The following is a 26,989-nucleotide window of genomic DNA, read 5'->3' as shown; positions in this document are numbered from 1 at the left end:
CACAGGAAGGAAGAGGGAATGGTTTAAAATAGAAGATGCCATAAAAGTGCTTCAGTATCACAAACCGGTGCAGGCATCGTATTTTGAAACGTTGAGGCAAGGCTACTCAGCCAACAACGGCACCCCGGTCGTGGCCACCACGTACTCGGTTTCTGCTCAGAGCTCGATGCCAGGCATCAGATGACTGAAGGCTTCGTGTAAGAGGAATGGAAATTGGAAACTAGACTGAAGTGCAGATCTCCCCTCCCCTGCTCTTTTCACCTCTCCTCACAGGCCTCCTCTTCAATAAGACATGATGGGCGGCAGAGAAAGGGTTTATTGATGATGTTGCTGTTTGGTGTTAAGTGATGGGCTTTTTCTTCTCTTTTTATGGAGGGGGGCGGGGGGATGGGCATGTAATTTGTAAGTACTTTGGTGCATGATCGGTCCCTCCCTTTTCACACCCCCACAATTGTCTAAGGAGACAAACAGCCTTCCCTCTGCCTTGGATTCTGAAGTGTTCCTGTTTGTCTCATCCGAGCCCTGGCCAGACATTTTTCTTTGATTTTTAATTTTTTTTTTTATTAAAAAGATACCAATATGAGATGACACCTTTCAAGAATTTGTCCTGTACTGCGCTGTTCAGTCCAGTAGGTTGGTCACTTCCACTGCAGGATACATTTATCTACACATTATATACTGGGCATATAATATGTAAATAAATGACTTTTAGAAGAGGAATTTAACCGTTTAATTTTTCAAGGTTTGGTCTTGTTTTTTAAATTCGGGGTGTTTCTGGAATGGAGAGCCTCGGAGTTAATTTACCTTTTTGTTTTTGATGCTAGTGGCTAGGTAAGTTTCCCTGTCCGCTCCCCTTTCCCCAGTCACTGACTGTAGTTCTATAGGGTACGGAGAGTTTAGCTACCTTCCTAGTGCTCCCAGGACTCATGGCCTTCTCTTCTCAAAGCTGTGTTTCCATGCCAAGAAAGAAACAGGAAGAAACCTATTTTTTTTTTATTACCGAGTCAGGAGCAAATGGCCTCAGCTCAGACCTGGAGAAACAATGATAGAAATTGAATTCCTCCCTACATGTTGACAATAGGGATTTGAACTGGATTCTTGGGATTACTCTCGCAAAAACTGGAGCATCGAGCTTTGTTTCTATCCTGCTGGTTGGAATTTTTTCCATAATGCTACTTATTGCCAACAGTGGCCTCTCTCCTTGTGCATACATGCCTTACACCATGCCGGACGGGATACTGTCCTTGTGCTGAAGCATCCAGCTGTACTTGGCAAACGCCAGGGTTCGGTCCCGTCCCCATCCTGGGTAACCATGTTAAGTTCCTGAAAAGTAACACGGGAGGAAAATTCAGGTGTTGGCTTATCTTTGTGATGTTACAGCATTTGGAATTGCACCATGGAGCATGCACAGAAATATTAAATTTGTCTCCCACTGGGATGCAGAAGGTCCACCTTCTGCTGAGAAATTGTGTGGGAGAATGCTCCGTCATTTACTAGAACGGCTACATAACGCGTTGGCTCAGTGCAGCTGTCGCGTTGGTCTCTGATACAGGTTTCATGCTGGCTTCACTTGCCAGTTGTGTTGTTCGGTTGGGAGGTGAACAGAAAAGGGTCTTGAGATCGAGGGGTGGGCCTGGGAGTGGGGACACTGATCAATCCCTGGTGTAGGACAGGAGTTCGTTGCTGTCCTCTTAGTGGCATCTCCTTTGTCAAAACATAGCCAAGATGTGAAATTGAAATCGTAGTTCTCTTTATTTAAAACTTCTAATAAATACTCAAACGTTGAAAAGTTTTGCTCTTCCCTCCCACTAAAAGAGATGTATGTATCCAGTAGGCCTGTGTCATTCAGTGTTCCACATTTTGGGGGACATCTTTCGGTGAGCTTTAAACTTTGCCGTCTGTTCTCAGTTTGCATCTCCTCCCAGTCTTGAGGCACCGATCCAACAAGTAGTGCCCACAGTTTCCTTAGGATGCTGTCCTACCTCTGGGATAGGGATGTCCCCAAGTAAGGGTCCCAGTGGATAGAAACAGTACCATGGGATTTGAGTCTAAATACCAACTCGCTGTTCACATGTCCTACTCAGAAACGAACATATTGCTGCTTGTTGCCTAATTGAGAGCATTGTAAGTTTCTGTCCAAAGAAATAAAGGAGAAAATGAATTAAATTCAACTAAGCACTGAGTGGAATCCAAAAACACATTCTTCCAACTAAATTCTACCTTTATGATATGGATTGAAAGTACTTCGCAGGAAAACAGTCAGTACCCCTGAAAAGGGAACTGCAGCGTTCATAGTGATTTGTGCATTTTTTTTTAATTGTCTAAGGATGCTTTTACTGGGCTGGTGTCACAACACGTTACCCTACCGGGTCCACTTGGGATTGATGTTGGCGTCTTTGGGTCAGGAAAGTGAACTGTGCCAAGAAGCATCTTTCAGTGACATGAATGGATCCTATTAATGCAGTTAACTGAGGAAATTGTGCTGATGCTTTCTTAACTGACAAAAAGAGGCTTTGTCCAACCAGAATTGTTGAAACTGGTGCTATTTTCTGTTGCACTGGGATTCTGATGAGCAGGGATTGGTGGTTTTTTCCTCCCTGGCACTGTTAACAACATGGCTGTCTTTCCTGGTGTGTGGTCATAGCCCTTTTGTGATAGATTACTTAGACCCCTGGGTGCAATAGCCTTTATACCTCCCCAGAGAAATCAAGGAGAAGCAAAAGGAAGCACAGAAATCCTACTTGCAGAATCTTTCTTTGACGCTGATTTGCCATGAATTCTACAAGTATTCACCTGATTCAGGCTTGACAGAAACCAGTTGTTGTGTATAGGGCAGGTTAATAAAGTCTCTTTCTCACAGTGAATTTGCATGTCCTAGATTCGGGTTATTACTGGGGCATCCATCACAGTCTGCCGTGCTCAGGATAGAGAAAGATAGCATTGGATATTTTTAAATAAAACTTTGTTTTTAGTTTACAAATTTGCAGCCATTGGGGGAACATCAGTGAGGTTATGCCATCTTTTTGGACCAGGACTCTGTGTGTGTGTGTGTGTGTGTGTGTGTGTGTGTGTGTGTGTAAGAGAAAGGCTACCGGGAGTCAGCTGTATTAGATTTTTTTGTAGCCTCCCAGAATGGCGCAGCCCATGAAACAGAGGAGTCTTGATTTTCCCCATAGCAAACATAGCACGATGGAAAAGTTAACGAGTTGACCATGTTTTGTTTTTACAAGTGTCTGCGGCCCCATCTGCCCTGCGGGGAGAGGGTTCCCTCACTGCTGAGTCTGAGCTGAGGCCATCTGGTGGGATCAAAGAGTGTGGGACTATATCACCCGCCTTGAGGCTGCGGAAGGCCTTAGGAGGTGGCTTCGCTGCAGGATTTCCGCCCTCTGCATCATGCTGAGTGGTGCTGTGGAGCTGTGAGGCACCTGAGGCTTTGCTTCTCGCAGCCTCTGGGGAGCAGAGTGGGTCACTGCCCTTCAGCAGCTTTTGCAGCAGTTTTGTAAACGTGTTGCTACCCCGTCAAGTTCCTTCTTGACAGATATTTTCAGTTTTGATGTTAGGAGTCAGTCTCTTAGACTTGCTTAAAAGAAAAAAAAAATCACCTCTTGTTTTGTAAAGAAAACAAAAGTTCCACACAGGGCTGCTGTTCCTCCTTCTTCCCCTTTTGCTTCTCTACATCTAGTGCTCCTTGGAGGCTCACCCTGAACCTTGTTAACCAGAGGAGTAATCCGTCTTCTGCCGGACCCGGCTGTGCATTTCACACGTTGTACTTGTCATTTTACGGGCTTGTCAGTTCCATCTAGTGAATGCTGCATTAATGCCTTCGTTGGTTTCCCCAGCTGATCTTTTTTTAAAACTTAGCTTAGCCTGAGCCACGTTTTCTTTGTTTTTTTGTTTTTTTAGTTCACAAAGAGGATCTAACAACCACAGAGCGATTTTTACCACAACTGTGTGATTTGTAGTATTTCTGAAGTGTTCTCGAAGTCCATCCCAGTTGAGAGAAAATTTAAAGTTAGAAGAAATCCCTGGAGAAGTCTTCACAGTGGGCTGTATTTCTGCTTTAAGAGACATGAGGATTCGTTAAAATTGCTAATTGAGCCTCGTCCTGGTCCCATCTGCATTTCAGAAAATAATCCACATCTTTATAACAAATAGATGTGTTAACGAAAGCAGCTCTGGGGTGAGGAGATTATTCAGTGGTGATTACATAATGGGACAGCTCTTGTGGTTCTTATTCTTGAAACTCTACAAGAGGTCAGGCCTGAAGCTATGCAGGTCATACTGCCGAGTTGAGGCGACAGTCACTTCTGAGCCCTGCTGGGATGGAACCTACTTCCCCAAGGCTGTGGGAGTCTTCCAGACTGTGCAGCTGTCCATGTCAGTGACCTCAGCCTTGCTCCATCCGGGCACCCATCTCCCTTAGAGTAGGTGGGGAAGCACCACAGGGTCAGCTTCTGTTCTCCAGGGTGAGCCTTGCAACAGAGACCTCACCATCCCGGAAGAGCTGTATTTTCCATGTCACTTTAGATGTCACCTAAACCGACGAGACATTCGAGATTTTCAGGTAGTAAATTGGGAAGCATTGGCTGCAATCCATAAAAGATAACTGTTGTCTGTATGTTAGGTGACTTGAGGTCACCGCAGCCCCTGGGAACCTAGAGATGTGAGGCAGACTCTCCTTTGGAAGCCAGCGTCCTTCTTCTGCCTCTAAAAGGGCAGTTTCACATTTTGACCACATTTTTGCATTAGCTGATAACCCTTCAGGGATGTGAGAAGCCTAATCAGAACATCGGAGGAAACGATACCTCTCACCTTCAGATTGATCAAATGGTTTGTCCTCCTAGTCCCCTTAAAAATTAATAAATAAGAGAAAGAATGCCGTTTGGTGTTGGTTTGGACACACTCCTTGAGCTGAGGCCAGTAGTCACGTGATTTTGTGAGTCTGCCAATAGGAAGCCTTCTAAGCAAAAGAGGCATGTGTCTCCCCTAAGGCTTTGTTTATAGTGATGATTTGGCGAGCTTTTAGCTGTCTTAAAAAAGGCGATTGTCCACTTGGAGGGGAGCTCAGAGGGAAGCCGTGCTTTCACTCTGAATTCACACCAGGAGGGATTTTGCTGGAGAAGAAAGTGCCTCTGGCCAAAAAAGTAAGATTAAGATCTGAAAGGTGGACAGGCATTGCTTCTGTTCCTTGGCAGTCGGCTAATAATTAACTCTGGGTTTCCTTTGGTTTACATTCTCAGTTCTTAACCCCAAACAGGGGCCCCTAGAACACCAAAAACGGCATTTAAAACGCTGGAGATAGCCTTTAAAAGATACAAAAACAGCAGCATTGCCATATTCCAGGTTCATCACCATTTCCATATGCTCTGCATCCTTCCGTACGCACTGCAGCCCGGCCAGATATGGAGACCGCGTCATCACTGAGTTGAGAAACAAATTCTGGGTCTGGAACAATCACCTGCCAAATTGCTTACCGTCTGTGGAAGTTGTCTGTGGGGGTGTACCTTTCACAGAACATTTCAGCAGTATAGTGAAATTGCTCTGGGCTTGACGTCCCAGTCAGGCATTTGGGTCAAAATTGTAAGTCTTTAGGCCTCCTTAGGAAAAAGGAAAGATGCCTACGGCCCAGTGCTGGGCCTTGAGACTGTACCCCCCTCTCCCTAGGGTGGGGCAAAGCGGCACCTCCAGGAAATCATTTTTCCAGTGAGATTGTCCATAAATCCCGACGGGACTTAATGAACCATAATCCCAGTGTGAACCTGTCGTAGCACTCTGATGCTCCACTGAAAATGGTATGCTAGAGCGGCTCACAGATCCTTACAGCTGCTTTCACCTCTTTGTGGTCCCATTGCGGGGAAGAAAAGCTTTTCAGGGTTAAACCTTGGTCTTTAACCTCTGGTTTGTTGTGGAGAAAATGTGTCACTGACACAGGATCTGAAGAAGACCTCTCGTTTTGGTTACTTGAGTCCAGCAGCATGACGATATGCCGCACGCCGGGGAAGGTAGAGGCAGATTGCCAAGACACCCAGACCCCAGAATGGTCCATTCCACAGCGAGCCTCCATAGGGAACGGGTCTGAAGTTAGGTCTGGGAGAACTTCCAGAGCACTGAGGTGAAGGAAGGACTCCAAGGGCCTTTGCTCAGCAAGCAGGCAGCTTGTGCTCATCCCCAGAACATGAAGGAGCTTCGAAGGGAATGGCAGGCATCTGGGCCACAGCCTGCAGACACGAACCTTCCCTTCTGCCGCTTCCCACATGGCTGTGCGCTTTTTGCTCTGAATCCAGGGGGAATCTCCTCTCCAAAATCGAATTTGCTTCCGTTTTGGTTAACCTCTGAGAACCTCACTCACCCTTTCACTCCCACCTGTGGATGGACGTAGACGTGTCGCTCGGGGCCCGGATGCGTAAGTGAGCATAGCCCAGCAGCACAGTGTTGTATTTAGTAGTTAGAAAAACAGCTGGTCCACTCTGTTATAAAAGAAATACGGTATGTGGTGCAGTTTTGTAAATATCAGGTCCGTTTTATTGCTTCGTGGTCTGAAAGCTTTCCGCCGGGTTTGTAATCAAGGAAAAGGCAGATGGCTAGAATAAGTAAAACTTAGTTAATACCTCTGTCTTAAGAAAGATAGCTGCCAGTTTGCCATGTGCTTAAGGAAGTCAGGAGCACTTGAGGATGTGGGGGGCTGTTGTGAAAGGAAAGCAGGTGGCTGTGGCCTGCCCACGTGTGTCAGAGAGGACGTGGAACCCCGTTGGTAGCATCTTTAGATTTGCTCTGGCGGGCCCAGCCTTTACTTCATGGATCTGGTCTCCCATCCTGTCCAACGACCTTGCTAGGGAATGGGCAGCGAGGCCCCAGCTCTGTTTGCCCGGCTACAGGGTGTGGCCTCCAAACGGTATGAGGTTTCTTGAAGGGGCTTCCTCACTACGATTCCCTCCACGTCACTCATCTACCGTCAGCATCAAAAAGGTTAAACTCCCCGGGACCATGCCAGTTGTAAAACAGGTGAACTAAATGTGCTTTTTTTTCCCCTTTCGCAAGTGTGTTGTCCAGATGCAGTCCCCCTTTGGCCAAGTTCAGCAGGAATTTCCAGGGAACCCCTTCAATTGAGGCAAGCAGCCAAGATGTTTTGAGTTTTTTCCCCAAAGGACAAAGTCTTTTGTCCCTTCCCCCTAGTGCTCATACATTGTAGCTGAATCTTAAAAGGTCAAGTCTAGTAATAGCTCCCTCCAGAACTGAGACGAGAGCGAGGGGCCCATGCCCCCGGGGACCAGTCCCCCGGGGGACCCCACATGCTCGAACTAGACTGTTCTGATCCCACCACGAGTCTGCTGCTCTCCCCTTCCATCAGGGCCTCCCAGAGGAGCGGACAACTTCACCTTCCCATCATTAGGTCACCTAGCCCGCCGGTGACCATTCTGGAGGGAGAGTGTGTGTATCACCTGCCTCGGCGGTGTGCCACTGTTTGTAGAAAGGGTAGAAAGTGGAACATCCAGTGGGCCAAGCACTGCCATCCTTGGAGAGGCTGGCAGAAATGACCCCAGCGAGCTCAGCACAACTGAGGAAACCAAGGAACGGCACTTCTATGGGAGGAGGGGTTGGTTATGGTCCTTTTACCTCTTGGGACCTGATGGTGCAGTATGTGAAACTGGATTGGGAACCCTGTGACCCTTCCCCCCAATGCAAATGCACCCCAGGACTTAGGAGCTTCCAACCCATGGGTGCACGGTCTTGTTTTCCATTTCTTGTTTCCAAAACAATCTTGCTTGGTATTGCATGGAAAGTCCCATTTTCCTTCCTTCCTCCTTGGGGCCACCTGCCCAGACCTGGCCCCTTCCCCAGTACCGACCTAGCACTCGCAAGCAAGACCCGCGCGGTGCCCGGAGGCGTTGAGGGGAGTGGAATTTGGTCCGGAGAAGGCGGCAGATACCTGAATGTTCTGGCTTCCTCTTCTCAGGGAGGGTGTTTTTAGGCTTCCTTCACACCCCTCCTGTGGGTGCCATCGGGTTGTGGAGGAAGGGCTGAAGAGAAAGGGAGCTGTGTCCAGCCAGCCCAGGTTTGGGTCCGAGACAGGTACACAGCAGATGTGAGTCCCACTCTCCCCCTTTACTGGCAGGCCCGTCATATGTAACCTTTCACCTTTACTAAAGTGTCTGCTTCTGCCGTGCCAGCAACAGAGGACAGACAGACCCTTCCCTATAGTCTGGATAGAGCTTTGGTACTTGCCCTAAAGTTTCACCGTCCCCACATCCCACTCCTTTTTGTAAAAACGATGCTTAAGCCTGTGAGCGTGCTGTTCCTTTCTATGTGTTAATCAGTTTCCTTCCATTTGAGCTGTGTGGGAGGGAAGGGCATTGGAATTGTAGGTTGTAATCTTGTGCCAACCAATAAAAACCAGTATTTCACACACATCCCTGCTCAGTGTCTGGTCTCTTCTTTCTCGAGGTTTTCCTCGAGACACCAGTCTTCTTTGGGTTCCACCCCCGCTCTCTGCTGCAGTCAGAGGTGGCCCTGTTCGAGGGAGAAGCAAATTGGGAGAAGCCCATGGCAGGCAGCGAGACTCGGCGCTTGGTTTCCGCCAGCCCTGCTGCGAGGTGCCCAGGGAGACTTGGGTGGCCTGCCCCCCCCCCCCCATCCCAGTGGGGCTTTCCTTCCTTAGGAGCCCAAAGGGGTATGGAAGAGAGGCGAGCCACATCTAGGACAATACGAGAGTATGGCAAGAAGTTGCTCTCCCGTGTGGGACCAGGAGTTGGCTGCGGGAGAGTCAGGAAGCCTTTATTTCAAGGACCTTGTCTCCCGTCCTCTCCGGCGATTTGGGGAGGGCTGGAGAGGACGGGATGGGCTAAAGGGCTGGAGCCGCGTTCGGAAGAGGTGTAGCGGCAGGACTTGCGGGTAGAGGAGAACGGGCAGGAGCCATCGGTGGGAGAGCCACGCTGAGTAACCTGGGAGACCAACAGAGAACATTTTGGGCTGTCGTGAAAAACAAAGCATGATGAGGCCAAATTACGAAAGACCAGGAAAGCCCGGCCAAGGAGTTTGGCTTGGTCCACATAAAGCATTCCTGAACAAGATAGTCCCGTAATGTCGCCCGTGTTTGAGGAGGAGGCAGCAGGAGAGGTCGGAGAGGAGTGGTTTGGAAGCTTGTGCTGCCCAGTCCATGAGGTGATCCAGACTCAGGGAGTGAATGAACCTGGGGATGAAGAGAGGGATATAGAAGCAAGAATAAAGAGCATGTCACAATCAGATAAACATGTCCATCCGCTGAGGCCGGCCGGCCTTCCTGGAATTCTGGTGGCATCACCACTAGCCAAGTTTCGTAAGCGAACAAACCTGATGTGGTCCGTGTACCCAGAGGGTCACTACCAGGCTGAGACTCACACGGAGACCTAACTCACAATGGACTGAGGTAGATGTGCCGGGACGACAGTTGGCTCTTGTATATGATGATAAATGTCAAACCAAGTTAACCTGGTTAGTGCAGTGGCTATCTGTGTGGGTAGCCAAAAATAGGAAGTTGGTTACGGAACAATAATAACCCGATGACTTCATTCCACCAAGGGCAAATGCCCTATCAGTTGGCCAGGGCACCCTGGGCCCCTAAACTCTGATTCCGCAGCCCTCCTTTGTCCGTCCTGTGATGATCACCCCTCCTTTATCAAAGGATTCCTTCTTTTGCCAGATTGAGTGTGCACAACGAGGCCATGAGCTTATAAACACTGACACAAGGGATGTGCTATGCTTAACGAAACTACCAGATGGCAATCTCTAATTGGGATCTGGGGTCCCCAGAACTCTCCACTCTCCCGTGTCCGACTGTGACAGGCCATTACGCAGGTGGCCCATCACCATCACATTTACTACATGTTGATTGTTCTTCACCCTCGGAGGATAGATGCAAACTAGGATTATTTTGCTGCAGCCCGGTGTTTCTATAGCCTGTAGGACAAGAGAGAGGTCTGTAGGGTCCCCAAAACTTTGTGCACGGGTGAGGGGAGGAAATGAGCTCAAAGGACACCAGTGCAGCTCTGACCATCCAAGCCAGACTTAGGTTGGCACAATTCTCGCCCATCCCTCAGGCAGGCTGGCTCCCATCCTCTCCAGAGACCTGATAATCGTACCCAGGAAAGCCTGGCGTTGTAAACCATGATCTTGTTTGCTTACCGGTTTCAGTCACATTTGGGGTGTGAAAGGTTTATTTTACCTCCTCGGTCTTGTGACACCCAACGAACAGCCTCTGAGGATGCAGCCACGTGGCTCCATGTTCTGTGTCCTGAATACCAGCAACGTGCTAACCCCAGGACACACAGTCCTCACAGAGGCACCTGCTTGGGTGACAGATGGCATGAAATCGGAGAGATGACAGCCTGGGGAGGTAAGCCATTCGGGGTGGGGTGAGAGGGGACGGTGGAGACAGCTCAAGCAGGAGGACCGTAGGGTGGAAAAGAGGAAGGGACCGGGCGCCCGGATGGCTCAGTCGGTTGCGTATCCAACTTGGGCTCAGGTCACGATCTCACAGCTCGTGGGTTTGAGCCCCGTGTCGGGCTCTGTGCTGACAGCTCAGAGCCTGGAGCCTGTTTCGGATTCTGTGTCTCCCTCTCTCTCTGCCCCTCCCTTGCTCGTGGTCTCTCTGTCAAAAATAAATAAACAACAGGGGCGCCTGGGTGGCTCAGTCGGTTGAGCGACCGACTTCAGCTCAGGTCACGATCTCAGGGTTCGTGAGTTCGAGCCCCGCATCGGGCTCTGTGCTGACAGCTCAGAGCCTGGAACCTGCTTCCGATTCTGTGTCTCCCTCTCTCTCTGCCCCTCCCCCACTCATGCTCTGTCTCTGTCTCAGAAATAAACATTAAAAAAATTTTTTTTAAATAAATAAAAATTTTTTTAAGAAAAGAGGGAGTCGGAAAAGGGAGGAAAGACACGTCGAAAGGCTGCCTGCTGTAATAGAAGAGTGAGTGTTGCAATTAGACCAGGGTTCAGGTCTCAGCTGCTGACAGGCTCTGTGATCTTGGACAAGTTACCATCCCTGTTCCCTCCTATTCGGTGGGAGAGAAGTCTCTTTTTGGTGATTGTTGTGAGCCTTCAATAGGTGAAGGAATGTGTGGATGGGGCACCTGGGAGGCTCTGTGAGTTAAGTGTCCGACTTCGGCTCAGGTCGTGATCTCGTGGTTCACGAGTTCAAGCCCCGCATCGGGCTGTGTGCCGGCTGCTCCGGATTCTGTGTCTCCCGCTCTCTCTGCCCCTCCCCGGCTCACTCTGTCTCTCTCGCAAAATAAAGTAAAATAAAATAAAAGACATTAAAAAAATAAACAGTAAAAGTAAAGGAATGTGTGCAACGTCCAAGTTGGTGGGTGATCATCCAATGGTAGCCGTGAGTGGACACCTGTTTGGGAATCGCCAAGGGCCGTGCCAAGGTCACTGAGTCACAGCACGTAGAGATCATCACAACGCAGGGGAGTGACGAGTGCAATAAAAGGAAGGCTGAGGGAGGGACTGAGGAGCCGCCGTCTGGGATTCAGAGGGCTGAAGGAATTCTCAGCTGAGGGGACAGCGTGTGCAAGGGGAGGCCACGGCACCGTGCTCGTGTAACGGCAAGTTGGCTGGAACACGATATTGACAGTGAGCCGGGAGGAGAGAGAGAGACGGGAGGTGCCGCGGGAAAGGTCAGCTGGGGTCAGGTGGCTTGGCAGGCCGTTTGAACTTTACTCCGCATGACTGGGAAGCCAACAAAGGTTTTAAAACAGAGCAGTGACTGCATCGGGACGGGCATCTGAGGAAGATGATACCAGCATCTGCCGAGCGGTCCCGGTGTTCCGGGCCATGGCTCTGCATTCACATTTCGGCTCTGCATTCCCGCGACGCGTAGGACCTGTATCATCGCCACTGGGTGGTAAAGGCTTAGGGAAGCAGACTGCTTTTGAAAGGAATTGGACCAACTCATTCGAAAAAATCGTAGGGTAAAGTGCCAAGGACGCCTAACGATAATTGTGAAAAACAAGGGAGAATACCGGGCTACGAGGAAGTCCTGTGTTCTGTCTGTAGTAAGACTTAATATGGGGGGGGGGGGGGTCGCCCTCCCGGCTCAGCCTGTAGAGCACGCGACTCTTGATCCCCGGGGCCGTGAGTTCGAGCCCCACGTTGAGGGTAAAGATGACTTAAATAACAAACCTTAAAAAAAGGGAATCAGATACCATTAAAAAAAAGATTTCGGGGGCGCCTGGGTGACTCAGTCGGTCGCGCGTCCAACTTCAGCTCAGGTCATGATCTCGCGGTTCCCAAGTTCAAGCCCCGCATCGGGCTCTGGGCTGACAGCTCGGAGCCCGGAGCCTGCTTCGGATTCTGTGTCTCCCTCTCTCTCTGCCCCTCCCCCACTCATGTTTTGCCCCCTCTCTCTCCCCCTTCCTCTCTCTCTCTCTCTCAAAAATAAATATGTATTAAAAAAAAAAAAAAAAAAAAAAAAAGATTTCCTATAGGGGCAACCTGAGAGACTTAGTTAAGTGTCCAACTCTTGATTTTGTCTCAGGTCATGATCTCATGGTTCGGGAGATCAAGCCCCGCATCAGGCTTTGCACAGACATCGAGGATCCTGCTTGGGATTCTCTCTCTCTCTCTCTCTCTCTCTCTCTCTCTCTCTCCCCCCCCCCCCCACTTGTTCTCTCTGTCTCAAAATAAATAAACTTTAAAGAAAAGAAAATTTCATATAAAGATATAGTAACTAAAACAGTGGGATAGAGAAATAAATGAGACAATACAGGGGACCGAGAAACAGACCCATGCACGTTGGTAATATGTAAAGAGCCAGAGGCTACATGCACCTGAGTGGAGAAAGACCGGGTTCCTCAGTAAATGGTGTTGGAAGAGCTGGCTGGCCAAATGGAAAAAAATAGATTTAGCTCCTTACAACATACATGAAAATAAGTTCACAAATGTGTAAAATGAATACCTTTTAGAATAAAAATAGAAGTTCAGTAATATATCTGGGGCCACCCAGGTAATAAATGGAGACACTGTATCTCGTCAAGCCTGAGGGGTCTGGTGCCAGATCCTGCCCTCTTAACCCACTCAGTAGGTGCTCTGTCCCGGTCCCTTCAGAGTGTAAGACGGACGAGTGCAAACAGACACTAAAGGCAGGGTGGTGGCGATTGGAGGCTGGATTGGCAGCCGGTCCCCACATACCTTACGTGAAGGATCGCTGGGGAGGCAGAGGGAGGGACTGTCGCCATATCACCGTCACTCAGTCGACAGATTGGGCACCGATGATGTACCACCCCCTGCCCGGTGTCCGTGTGAGAGATACCATCACAAGCTCAACAAACGTTTACCGAGGGTGGTCGTGTTACCGGGTGGGTGTGAGAAGGATAAGAATAAGGCAATAGCAGTGAATCATTGCATGGTAGGGCTGGGAGGATTTGGGAGATCAACTGTCCAGTCCTCTCGTTTTACAGATTGGGAAATAGGCACGGTGAGAAGGGACTTTTCTCTTTTTTCACAGTATTCTTGTTTGGAACCCTGAGCAAGGAACACAGCTCCCTGGCCGTGTTGTAAATAACCAGCTCCTCTGTCTTTCTTGGCGTGAAATTATCTTTTTATTTTTTTAAGTTTATTTATTTTGACAGAAAGAGTGTGTGTGAGTGCAGGAGGGGCAGAAAGAGAGGGAGAGAGAGAATCGCAAGCAGGATCCCTGTTGAGAGCGTGGACCCTGAGGCGGGGCTCGATCCCACAAACTGTGAGATCATGACCTGAGCCGAAATCAAGAGTCGAACACTGGAGCACCTGGGTGGCTCAGTCGGTTAAGCGTCCGACTTCGGCTCAGGTCATGATCTTGCGGTTTGTGAGTTTGAGCCCCGCATCAGGCTCTGTGCTGACAGCTCACAGCCTGCAGCCTGCTTCGGATTCTGTGCCTCCCTTTCTCTCTGCCGTCCGCAACCCCCCCCCCCCCCCGCCTCGTTCTCTGTCTCTCAAAAATAAATAAATGTTAAAAAAAAAAAAAAGAGTCAAACACTTAACTGACTGAGCCACCCAGGCGCCCTGAAATTAACTTTTTTTTTTTAACTGGTTATCCTGCTCTGGCCACCAAACACTATCCAGCCAGTGCCAGGCAGGTCTAACCCTGTTTATCACTTCGTTACTCATTCAACCATTTTTTTTTAATGTTTTTATTTATTTTTGAGACAGAGAAAGACAGAGCATGAGCGGGGGAGGGGCAGAGAGAGAAGGAGACACAGAATCCGAAGCAGGCTGCAGGCTGTGAGCTGTCAGCACAGAGCCCAACGCGGGGCTCGAACTCACGGACTGCGAGATCATGACCTGAGCCGAAGTCCGACGCTCAACCGACTGAGCCACCCAGGCGCCCCACATTCAACCATTATTTACTTCCATCTTTTTTGTCCCCATGTTCTTCCCTGCAGCCTCCCTATAGAATTCCATCCTGGAATGACCCCATTCATTCCTATCCCTCCCTATGCAAGAGCTGAGCCTGCCCAGAGAAAACCATATACTGTGGGGTCACCATGGGTTCATTCCTCCCCTCCACAGAGCCTCCGGTGCCACCCATCAGTGGCCAGCGACTGCCACATTGACAAGTCCAAAGGTCACTTTTCTTCTCATCTGACTTCACGGACCCCTCCCTTCTCCCACTGATGTCTTCAGCAATACTTCTGATTCTCCTCCCACCCATAGCTTTCAGAGTAAAGTTCCAACTCCTTAGATTAGCATTCAATATCTTTTGTGATTTGGCCCCTGCCCACCTCTGCAGACTCTTTTCCTGCCACTGACCTTGCCCTTCTTTACCCCTGGCCCCAAAGAACTTTCTGCTGTGCCCTTCTTCAGGAAAGATCTCTGCGATTCTCTCCTGTAGGTGGGGTTGTGGAATTCGGCATGTGCCTTCATTCTGAAGGCACCTTCTCAGGCAGGGAGAGTGTCTCTCTGTTCTTGGTATCTGGCTGAGTGCTTCAGAGCAGGTACCTAGGAAATGGAGGTTGGAGGAAGCTAAGAGCCAAATGGCATTGTGGGAACGTCCACAGCACAAGGAAATGTATGCCTGATGTCACCCTGTACTCTAGACAACACCACCAGCCGTACACACGCCCCTTCACTTTTCTCCAAACTTGGAAAGAAGCCAGTGGCGGCCTGACCTCAGGGATCTGGGGGGGTTGGCGAGGGAGATGTTTGGACAGGGGGAGGAGAGCACCACAGTAGTCTCTTCCCTTTGGGATAAGGGTGATGCTCAACCAGCGTAGCACCCACCGAGTCCCCCTCCCCAGCTTTCTCTTCCTGCCTTGAGTTTGTGGGTTGGAGGGGAAGAGGGGGAAGGTGCTTCTTCAGGGGAGAGGAAAACCCCAGTTCCTATTCCCCTGATCTCTCAGCCCAGGATCCTGCGAGCCTCAGGGCGGGACCTAATGGAAGGCTGGTCACTTCCTGTGGGGCCTGTGCCTGCGACCAGCCTCGGAGGCCAAGTTGGGATTGAGACCTGAGAAGGGCAGGGCAGTTATGGATATTTGCAGATCGAGGGGCGGAGTCCAGGGTAATTTGTGTTACTGGTGGGGAACTTGATTTGAGAAAGTTGAGCGGACCCACCTGTATAACAGCTAATATTATCTGACCAGCGCTTTCCAGTTTACAAAGTACTCTCCCATCAGTTCAAACAATTCCTTGGACACCTACTGCCGACACAGGGCCAGGGGCCAGGGCCTTGACCCGCACTTATACCCTGAGGGGCGGGTGCTTTGATCCCCACCTCATTGTTGAGGGAGCTGAATGAAGCCTGGAGGAAGAGTGAAGGGCAGGAGGAAAAATAGGTCGGGTGTGGGTCAGGTTCAGAAGGTGAAGGAAAGCCAGAGCGAAGCAAGTCGGGCCTCTGGTGGTGACAGGGGCTGGCCAGTAAAAAGGTGCCTCCAGCCACCCCTTCCTTCTGCTGCATTTTAAGACCCACTTAGTCCCTCCTCACTCTTTCAGGATGTGCAGGCCCGGCCTGGGGGCACCTGATGGCCTCCTTCGCTAGCCTTGGCCCTGCTGGGCTTTGGAAAGAGGGTGAGCCTCCTTCCTGATAGTTGCAGACAAATCACCCGGGCCTCTGCTATTTGGGGGCCTGGGGTGGGACCATCACATAGTCGAGGCAAGCCCAGGGCTGGAGGCCAGGGTGGGAGGGGCCCTACTCCTGGAACTTCTGGCAGCTCCTGCGAGGACCCTGAAGTGGAGAGAGCCCCAAAACAACAAAAAGACACGGCCTTGCTCCGAGGCCCCGTGCCTCACCTCCTCCGACCGCCGGTGACATCACAACGGCAGGAGCAGGGACTATGGGGACCTTCTGCCTCAATCCCAACCGGCCTTGATCCCAGAGTGGGGTGGGGGCCGAGGCTGACCCCGCTCTACTGGCCAGTGTCTTCTCAGAACCTCTTCCTCCACGCCTCCCTCCTTCTGGAGCTGGCCCCCCCTGCTCCCCTGGCTGGGGGAAGACCCACGGGCTTCTGAAACAGGCAGAGGAGCAGCTGAGTAGAGGCACAGAGAAGGTGCGAAAAAACAGAGGGGCTTCGGGCAGAACGCCAAGTAACCTAGCAAAAAAAAGTGAGCCGGTGTGAGAAAAAGCCTAGAAGGAAGCACCCTCTGAAGTTGGGGTTATTGAGGACATTTTTTCTGTGTTATGTTGCACATCCTCCAGCTCTTGCTGGTAATCTGTTTTTGCGGTGAGAAAGGAAATCATCCCTTACCCTTAAGGAGCATTTTATTTTACCTGATGTTTAGTCCTTGTATGTTATTCCTGCCAGTCAGCCGATCGTCTTATTTATGAGGTAGGTGTGATCAGCATTTTGGAGGCAGGGACTCTGAGACTCCATCGTGGTGAATGACGGACTTGAAGGCACAATAGCAGCCTGTGGTCTGTTCTGGAGACTGTTCTGTGTGTCCTCGAGAACAGTGCCTATTCTGTTGTCGGGAGGAGTGTCCCGTAGTCTTTTAGGTCCAGTTGGTTTCTAGTGTTTTCCAAGTACTCTATTTCCTTACTGATCTTCTGTATAGGATATTCTGTCCATTATTTGTTTTTGTTTTTTTTTTCATTTTTTTTTAACGTTTATTTATTTTTGGGACAGAGAGAGACAGAGCATGAACGGGGGAGGGGCAGAGAGAGAGGGAGACACAGAACTGGAAGCAGGCTCCAGGCTCTGAGCCATCAGCCCAGAGCCCGACGCGGGGCTCGAACTCACAGACCGTGAGATCGTGACCTGAGCTGAAGTCGGCCGCTTAACCGACTGAGCCACCCAGACGCCCCTGTCCATTATTTGTTTTAATGTTTATTTATTTATGAGAGAGTGCAAGCGGGGGAGGGGCAGAGAGAGGGGGACAGAAGATCCGAGGAGGGCTCTGCGCTGATAGGCTGACAGCAGGCAAGCCCGATGTGGGGCTCAAACCCACTAACTGAGAGATCATGACCTGAGCCGGAGTTGGATGCTCCACTGAGCCACCCAGGTGCCCCTGTCCGTTGTTTGTTTTTTTTTTTAATTTTTTATGTTTGTTTATTTTTGAGAGCGAGAGAGAGCACGAGTGGGGGAGGGGCAGAGAGAGAGGGAGACACAGAATCCGAAGCAGGCTCCAGGTTCCGAGCTGTCAGCACAGAGCCCGATCCAGGGCTCGAACTCACAGGCCGCGAGATCATGACCTGAGCCGAAGTCGGCTGCTTAACCGACTGAGCCACCCAGGTGCCCCGCCCCTGTCCATTATTGAAAGTAGGTGCCTGGGTGGCTCAGTCGTTTGAGTTGATTTCAGCCCAGGTCATGATCTCACCGTTCATGGGTTGGAGCCACCCCCACCCCCGCCAGGCTCTGGCTGACAGGGCAGAGCCTGCTTGGGATTCTCTCTCTCTCCTTCTCTCTCTGCCCCTCCCCGACTTGCACTTTCTCTCTCTCTCAAAGCAAATAAACTTTAAAAAATAATAAAAAAGAAAAGAAAAGAAAGTAGGGCACTGAAGTCTCCAACTGTTATTGTAGACGTGTATTTCTCCCTTCACTTCTGTCATTGTTTGCTTCATATATTTTGAGATTCTGTTGTTTGGGACATATAGAATTGTTACAGCTTCTTCACGAATTGACCTTTAAATCAATATATAATGTCCTCCTTTGTCCCTTGTAACAGTTTTTTATTTCAAATCTATTTGGTCTAGGATTAGCATAGCCACCCTGGCTGTCTTTTGGGTGGCTGTTTGCACAGAATATGTTTTTCCATCCTTTTGCTTACAACGTATTTGTGTCTTTGGGTCTAAAGTGAGTCTCCTGGGGGCGCCTGAGTGGCTCAGTCGGTTGAGCGTCCGACTTCGGCTCAGGTCACGATCTCGCCGTCCGTGAGTTCGAGCCCCGCGTCGGGCTCTGTGCCGACGGCTCGGAGCCTGGAGCCTGCTTCTGATTCTGTGTCTCCCTCTCTCTCTGGCCCTTCGCCTCTCAAGCTCTGTCTCTGTCTCTGTCTCTCTCAAAAATAAATAAACATTAAAATAAATAAATAAATAAAGCGAGTCTCCTGCAAGCAGCATATACTTGGATTTAAAAAATATATATATTTTTGGCCATCTTAAAGTTTACAGTTCAGGGGCAGTAAGTATATTCCTGTGCAACCATCACCGCCATCCGTCTCCAGAACTTTTCTCATATCCCCACACTGAAACTCCATACCCATTAAATAATAATTCTCCATCTCCCCCTACCCCACCGGCCCCTGGCAACCACCATACTACTTTCTGTCTCTGTCAATTTGATTACTAGTGTATGTAAAGTCCTAGGTACCTCATCCAAGTGAAATCATAAGCATCTGTCCTCTCGCGTCTGTTTTTCTCTCCCCCTTAGCGTAATGTCATCAAGGTTCGGACATGTTGTAGGCGTGTCAAAATGTCATTCTTTTTTAAGGATGAATAATATCCAATATGCCGTTGTATACATATATACGCCTTAGTTTTTGTATCCATTTACCTGTCAGTGGGTGCTCGGGTTGCTTCCAGCTTTTGCCTGCTGTGAATAATGCTGCTGTGAGCATGAATGTACAAATACCTGGCTTTCAACTCTTTCGGGCATATATTCGAGTAGAATTGCTGGATCGTATGGTGATTCTATTTTTAATTTTTTGAGGAACCGCGATACATACTGATGTCTATGGCGATGATACATTTTATACTCCCAGCAGCAGTACACAAGAGTTCCAATTTCTCTACCTCGCCACCAACATTTGTCTATTTTATGTTTTGTGTTGTTATGTTACATTTTAAGTAATGGCCATCCTAATGTGTATGAAGTTTTGACTTGTGGTTTTGGCTTGCATTTCCCTAATTAGTGATGTTGGATATCTTTTCATGTACTTATCGGCCATCTGTTATCCTCTTTAGAGAAATGGCTATTCAAGTCCTTTGTATTTTTTGATTTATTTTCAGTTAGATCATTTTTTATTTTATTATTTATTTATTTATTTGTTGTTGTTGTTGTTGTTGTTTTTAAGTAGGCTCTACACCCATTGTGGGCCTTGAACTCATGATTCTGAGAGCAAGAGTCTCATGTTCTACTGACTGGGCCAGCCAGGCACCCTGGTTAGATCATTTTAAAATCCATCCTGGGGGTGCCTGGGTGGCTCAGTTGGTTGAGTCTCTGACTCTTGATTTCAGCTCATCCCAGGGTGAAATCCCAGGGTCGTGGGATTGATCCCAGGGTCGTGGGACTGAGCCCTGCGGGCTCCACACTGAGCGTGGAGCCTGCCTAAGATTCTCTCTCTTCTGCCACTCTCTCCCCATTCGTGCTCTCTCCCTCTCTCAAAAAAAAAAAAAAAAAAAAAGTTTAAAAAAATCCATTCAGCCAATCTGTCTTCTTATGTGTGTAGTAAAATATACATAAAACTCACCATTAAGTATATACTTCAGTGGCATTAAGTACATTTGTAATGTATAATCATCACCAATCTCTGTCTTTTAATTGGTGAACTTAATCCGTTTACATTTAAAGTGAGTAGTGGGGTACCTGGCTAGCTCAGTGGGTAGAGATTGTGACTCTTGATCTCCAGGTCATGAGTTTGAGCCCCATGTTGGGCATAAAGCTTACTTAAAAATATGAATAAATAAAATAAGTGATTACTGATATTAAAGGATTTACTTTTGTGATAGTGTTCTTTTCTATATGTCCTTTTGTTCCCCAGTCCTTCCAATACTGCGTTCTTTTGTGTTTGATTTTTTTCTAGTGTACCATTTTGATTTCCTCTTCACTTCCTTTTCTGTATATTTCCTACTTGTTTTCTTAGTGGTTACCATGGGGATTACAGTTAATATCCTAAGATTAGTAGCTAATTTATCATCAGACACCATGAAGGCCTAAAACCAGTAGGATGATATATTTAAAGTAGTGATAGGCAGGTGCCTGGGTAGCTCGGTCGGTTAAGCATCCAACTCTTGATCTCAGCTCAGGTCTTAATCTCAGGGGTCGTAAGTTCAAGCCCCACATTGGGCTCTGCACAGAGCATGAAGCCTACTTAAAAACAAGTGGAAGGAAGGAAGGAAGGAAGAGGAAGGGAGGAAAGGGAAGGAAGGAAGGAAGGGGAAGGGAGGAAAGGGAAGGAAGGAAGGAAGGGGAAGGGAGGAAAGGGAAGGAAGGAAGGAAGGAAGGAGAAGGGAGGGAGGGAGGGAGGGAGGGAGGGAGGAAGGTAGGTATTGATAGGGTGTTCCCTATGGTGGCACATATACTAAAATTGGAATGATACACAGGAGATTAGCGTCACCCCTGCCCAAGTATAACATTCATGAAGCATTCCATATGTTGAAAGTTATGCTTACAAAAAAATAAATAAAATAAAGTACTGACAGTACTTTATGCCAATAAATCCAACAACTTAGTTGAAATGGAGGATACACGGAAAGACACAAAGTTGTCCCTAATGGCCCCTTATTAGTCTTTTATTATCTGTAAAATCTGTTGTGATGTTACTCTCTCATTCCTGATATTAATGATTTGTATTTTTTCCCGACCATTCTGGCTAGAGGTTTATCCATTTTGTTGATCTGAAGCAGCATTTAGTTTCATTTATTTTTCTCTATTTTTCTGTTTTCTATTTCATAGATTTCTGCATTGAACTTTTGTTTTCTTCTGCATACTTTGGTTTCAGGTGGAAGCTGAGGTCATTGACATGAGATCTTTCTTCCTTCTTCCTCCCTCCCTCCCTTCCTTCCTTCCTTTTTTTAAAAAAGGATTTTTAGGGGGGTGCATGGGTGGCTCAGTTGGTTGAGCATCTGACTTCAGCTCAGATCATGATATCACAGCTCGTGGGTTTGAGCACCACATTGGGCTCTGTGTTGACAGCTTGGAGCCTCGAGCCTGCTTTGGATTCTGTGTGTGTCTCTCTCTGCCCCTCCCCCACTTGTGCTCGGTCTCTCTCTCTCTCAAAAAAAAAAATAAACATTAAAAAGTTTTTTGTAAGAAAAGACTTTTTTGGGGGGGGCTCCTGGGTGGCTCAGTCAGTTAAGCATCTGACTTCGACTCAGGTCATGATCTCGGGGTCCATGAGTTCAAGCCCCAAGTTGGGCTCTGTGCTGACAGCTCAGAGCCTGGAGCCTGCTTCAGATTCTGTGTCTCCCTCTCTCTCTCTCTCTGCCCCTCCCCTGCTTGCACACTCTCTCTCTCTAAGTAAATAAATGAGTCAGATGTACCTTAAAAAAAGGCATTTAGTCAAGGTGCCTGGGTGGCTCAGTTGGTTAAGCGTCTGACTCTCGGTTTTGGCCCAGGTCGTGATCTCATGGCTTCATGGGTTCTAGCCCTGAGTGAGGCTCTGCGCTGGCAGCATGGAGCCTGCTTGGAATTCTCTCTCTCCCTGTCCGCCCCTCCCCCACTCACACTACATCTGTCTCTCTCAAAATAAAGAAACAAACAAAGGCATTTAGTGCCATAAATTTCGGTAATGGAGGTGCCCCACAAATTCTGTGTTGTGTTTTCATTTTCTTTCAGTTCAAAATACTTCCTATTAAAAAAATTTTTTTTTAATTTTATTTTTACGTAATCTCTACACCCAACATGGGGCTCGAATTTACAATCCTGAGATCAAGAGTTGCATGCTCTACCAACTGAGCCAGCCAGGTGCCACTCTAATTCTTTTTTTTTTTTTTTTTAATGTTTATTAATTTATTTTGAGAGAGAGAGAGAGAGAGAGAGAGAGAGAGAGAGAGAGAGAATTTCAAGCAGGCTCCACACCATCAGCCCAGAGCCCAACATGGGCCTCAATATCACAAACTGTGAGATCATGACCTGAGCCAAAATCAAGAGTCAGACACTTGGCTGTCTGAGCCACCCAGGCACCCCCTAATTATTTTTTGATCCAGAGGTGTGTTACTCATTTTCCAAGCATTTGGGAATTTTCCAAGTATCTTTCTGTTATTGGTTTCTTTTCTTTTCTTTTTTTAGAGAGAGAGACAGCATACGCCCATGGGAGCAGGGGAGAGGAGCAGAGAGAGAGAGAGAAACTTTTTTTTTTTAATGTTTATTTTGAGGGAGAGAGAGAGATAGAGCTCGGATGGGGGAGGGGCAGAGAGAGAGGGAGACACAGAACCCGAAGCAGGCTCCAGGCTCTGAGCTGTCAGCACAGAGCCCGACGTGGGGCTGGAAGTCACCAACCGTGAGATCATGACGTGAGCCGAAGTCGGACGCTTAACTGACTGAGTCACCCAGGCGCCCCTCCACAGTCCACTTTTAAGTGATATTACACAACCTCATATATATCTGAATCTTACTATATTTCCATTTCTTGTCCAACCTTTATGCTATTGACATAATACATTTTGTATCACGTCTGACTCCATAATACATTTTACTTTTACGTATGTTAACTTGAATCCTTGTAAATGTGAGATTTGTTTATGGCCCAGAATGTGGTCTATCTCAGTAAATATTCTCAGTGCACAAACCCCACAATACATTATCACTTTTTATTTTTTAACACAATTCTCTTTTTAAAAGATGTAAGTAATAAGAAAAAAATGATATACTTACTCATGTAGTTATCATCACCAGAGTTCTTCATTCCTTTGGGTCGGTCCATATTTTTATTTGGTACCATTTTCTTTTTGCCTGAAGAACTTCTCTTAAAAGAAATTTTGTAGTGCAGGTCTGCTAGTGATGAATTCTTTCAGTTCTTATATATCTGAAGATGTCTTTATTTCCCCTTTATTTTGTAATCTTTGAGAGTGGGGAGGGGCAGAGAGAGAGAGGGAGAGAGAGAGGGAGAGAGAGAGAATCCCAAGCAAGCTCTGTGTTGTCCGTGCAGAGCCCGATGTGGGGCTCAAACTCACGAAAGACGAGATCATGACCTGAGCCGAAATCAAGTCGGGCACTTACTCAACTGAGCCAGGCGCCCCTCACTTTTGTTTTTGAAAGATATTTTTTATTTTAATTCCAGTATAGTTAACATAGAATATGTTAGTTTCAGGAGTACAAGATAGTGACTCAACACTTCCATACATCACCCAGTGCTCATCCGGACAAGTGCACTCCTTAACCCCCATCACCTGTGTAACCCATCCCCCCACCCACCTGCCCTCCAGTAACCATCAGATTGTTCTCTACAGTTAAGAGTCTGTTTCTTGGTTTGTCTTTTTTCTTTTTAAAAAAAATTGTTTAATGTTTATTTGAGAGAAGAGAGAGAGTGTGAGTGGGGGAAGGGGGGAGAAAGAGGGAGACACAGAATCGGAAGCAGGCTCCAGATTCTGAGCTGTCATCACAGAGCCTGACGCGGGGCTCGAACTTGCAAACTGTGAGATCATGACCTGAGCTGAAGTCAGGCGCTTAACCGACTGAGCCACCCAGGCGCCCCTCTCTTTCTTCTTTTACTCGTTTGTTTCCTAAATTCCACATGAGTGAAATCATATATATATATTTGTCTTTCTCTGACTGACTTATTTTGCTTAGCATTATACTCTCTAGTTCCATCCATGTTGTTGCAAATGGTAAGATTTCATCCTTTTTATGGTGAAATACTATTCCATTGTATATTTATACCACATCTTCTTTATCCGCTCATCTATCAGTGGACATTTGGGACATTTTTCTCTTCTTCTGGGCCTCTAATCACCATATGTTAGGCCACTTGAGATTGTCCTACAACTCCCCGATGCTCTTGTAATTTTTTTCTAGACTCTTTCTTCTGTTTCATTTTGGGTAATTTCTATTCTAATGCCTTCATGTTCATTTACCTTTTCTTCTGCAATATCTGATCTGCCATTAATCTTACCCACTGTATATTTTATTTTGGACATTGGAGACTTCATGTCTAAAAATTCAATCTGGGGCTTTTTTTTTATATCTTCCTTGTCTGCCCTTAACTTTTTGAGCATAAAGAATACAGTTATAACTGTTCTATTTTTATTTTTTAACTTTTACTGCTTATTTTTGAGAGAGACAGAGTGCAAGCAGGGGAGGGGTAGAGAGAGAGAGAGGGAGACACAGAATCCGAAGCAGGCTCCAGGCTCTGAGCTGTCAGCACAGACCCCAATGTGGGGCTTGAACTCACAAACCATGAGATCATGACCTGAGCCGAAGTCGGATGTTTAACTGAGTCACCCAGGCACCCCCAGTTATAACTGTTTTAATGTCCTCCTCAGGTCTGACATCTGTCAGTTCTGGATCAGTTTCAGTTGATTATAGATTGTGTTTTCCTGCCTCTTTGCACGTCTAAGTGTTTATGAATCCATTTTTATTTATTTATTCATTTATTTAAGTTTATTTATTTTGAGAGGGGCAGAGGCAGTGGGGAGGGGCAGAGAGAGAGGAGAGAGAGAATCCCAAGCGGGGCTTGAACCCACAAAACCATGAGATCATGACCTGAGCCAAAACCAAGAGTCAGACTCTTAACTGACTGAGCCATTCAGGCGCCCCTTTATGGATCCATTAAAAAAATATATTTATTTATTTTTGAGGGAGAGAGAGAGAGAGAGAGAGAGAGAGAATGTGGGGGAGGGGCAGAGAGAGTTGAGGGGCAGAGAAACTGAAGCAGGCTCTGTGCTGACAGCAGGGAGCCCGCCATGGGGCTTGAAGTCACAAACCTTGAGATCACGACCTGAGCTGAAGTCGGATGCCTAACAGACTGAGCCACCCACGTGCCCTTTAACCCATTTTTTTAAATGGATGCCACACAGTATGAATGTTACCTTGCTGGGGGCTGGGTAGTTTTGCATTCCTATAAATCTTCTTGCGTTTTGTCCTGGAATGAGTTTATATTACTTGCCAACATTTTGATCTTTCCAAAGGTTGCTTTTATGATTTGTTAGGTGGGTCCAGAGTAGGGGGACACAAGGATGAGCAAAGCATCAGTGGAAGTGGATACATAAGCCTAGGCACTCCCCGTAGCAACACGGGTAAGGGAACACGCAAAACTTGATCAGGGTGGCACAGTGCAGCCTCAGCTCTGCCCTCTCTCTCCCCTTCCTGAGGTAGCAGCAGCGTGAAGAGAGCAGAGAGGGCTGCAGTATTCCCCGGCTGGGCTTGGGGGTACCCAAGGGATTTCTAAAGCCTTATCACTAGAACAAATCGGGCTTCAAATCATTTGTAAATTGGGGCCACCCCCACCTGCCCTGCCTAGCTCAGAACGGTGTTCTGTCCTGGCGGGAAGGGAAACGTGCTGAGTTTCTGACACTGAGACCCCGACAAACTGGTTTAGTCAGTTGACCACTAAGCCCACTCCTAGAGGGCCCTCGAGATATGTGGTCAGAAGCTGTGGGGATGAGGACAAAAGCTGGGTATGTGAGCAGCCAAAGGGGTCTGAGTTCTCAAACTAATTATTTGCTCCTAACCTTGCAAGATGAGGCAAGCCCAGGGCATCCGGGTGGCTCAGTCGATTTAAGCATATATTAAAAAATACATATATAGGAAGCAAGTCCTGCCTGGGGAGGTGGTTTCCTCCGTCTGCCCTCACCTCTGATAGAAGCCTGGGATGGGTGGTCTCCTTACTCTCCAGACTCAAAAGCCTGAGAAACACCAGGGAATCCACCCGGAGCCTCCAGACCTGGGCATTTCTGTCATTCCTTTCCTTTTATCTCTGATTTCTCACCAGTCAGATGATGGTGTCTGAAGGCAAGAGGCCAGAGTTCTCAACTGCCCTCTGGTTCTCCGTTGGGTCATCTCTGCATCAGACCCGCCCTTATCCAACCTCCTTCGGAAGGGCCTGAGGAAACTGGCCAGACCAGACCAAGTGGCTCAACCATGTCCACGCCACTGGCTGTCTCTGGCAAGAATAAGCCGATCCAGCTTATTCCTGTATCTCCAGTAGCACCCAAGGACCCTGGAGGGCCTCAGCCTCGTCCAGCTCCCACAACTTTTGTGTTCTTGGGTGGCTTCCATCACCTGCCAGTCTGGAGTTTTCCTAATCGTGTGTAATGGGCTTGGGGGGGGGGGGGGGTCTGGCACAAAACTACACATACCTACCTGAGGTAATTGTAGATTCACATGCAGTTGTAAGAAATAATAGAGCTCCCTTATACGCTTTGCCTAGCTTCCCCCAGTGCTAACTTTTGCAAAACTATAGTGGAAGATCACAACCAGGATACTGATATCGGTAAAATCCATCCACCTTATTCACATTTCTCCAGTGCGTGACATTGTAACTAACAGACCACGAAAGCTTTCAAATTCACCGGTGTCGCGAGTTGCTTGTGACCCAGGGGGACTGCACCGCGCTGCTCCACCCGTGCCCCTGCAAACCACGAAAAGGTTAACGGGGCTTTTAACAGGGCATCGCATGTCATCGGTTAATCCGCACACCAGCCTGTTTTACAGACGTTAAGACTGAGGCGCAGAGAAGGGTGGGTGGGTAAGTGGGCCCAGGTCCCACGGCCGCGCAGGACCTAAGCCGGGCTTGTCTACTCTATCTACCCTCTGAGCACAGCCTAGGGGGCCACTAGGAGGCTTGGAAGGCTAAATAAACATAATGGAGACCTTGTGGGCCTGGGGCAGGGTCCGGCCGTGAAGGGAAGAGCAGCCAGCCGCCCCACGCCGCGGCTTGGCCCTAC

At 48.1% G+C, this 26,989-nt stretch overlaps 1 protein-coding gene and 1 pseudogene across 3 annotated transcripts in view; both read left to right on the top strand.

Moving 5' to 3' along the window:
• Positions 1–8,408, top strand: part of NUDT3 (nudix hydrolase 3) — a 132,493-nt gene extending 124,085 nt beyond the window's left edge. For all 3 annotated transcript variants that reach the window (XM_060615232.3, XM_060615231.3, XM_060615233.3), the window contains exon 5: positions 6–8,408. In XM_060615232.3, coding sequence (XP_060471215.1) covers positions 6–184 — 179 coding nt within the window. In that variant the 3' untranslated portion in view covers positions 185–8,408. The remainder of the gene's footprint in view (positions 1–5) is intronic.
• Positions 8,409–20,663: 12,255 nt separating this feature from the next.
• Positions 20,664–20,762, top strand: LOC132668111 (U6 spliceosomal RNA; annotated as a pseudogene).
• Positions 20,763–26,989: the final 6,227 nt, after the last annotated feature.

Source organism: Panthera onca, chromosome B2 (assembly GCF_046562875.1).
Source record: "Panthera onca isolate mPanOnc1 chromosome B2, mPanOnc1 haplotype 2, whole genome shotgun sequence".
In the NCBI taxonomy this organism is placed as follows: Eukaryota; Metazoa; Chordata; class Mammalia; order Carnivora; family Felidae; genus Panthera; species Panthera onca.
This window is presented reverse-complemented; position numbering and strand designations above follow the sequence as displayed.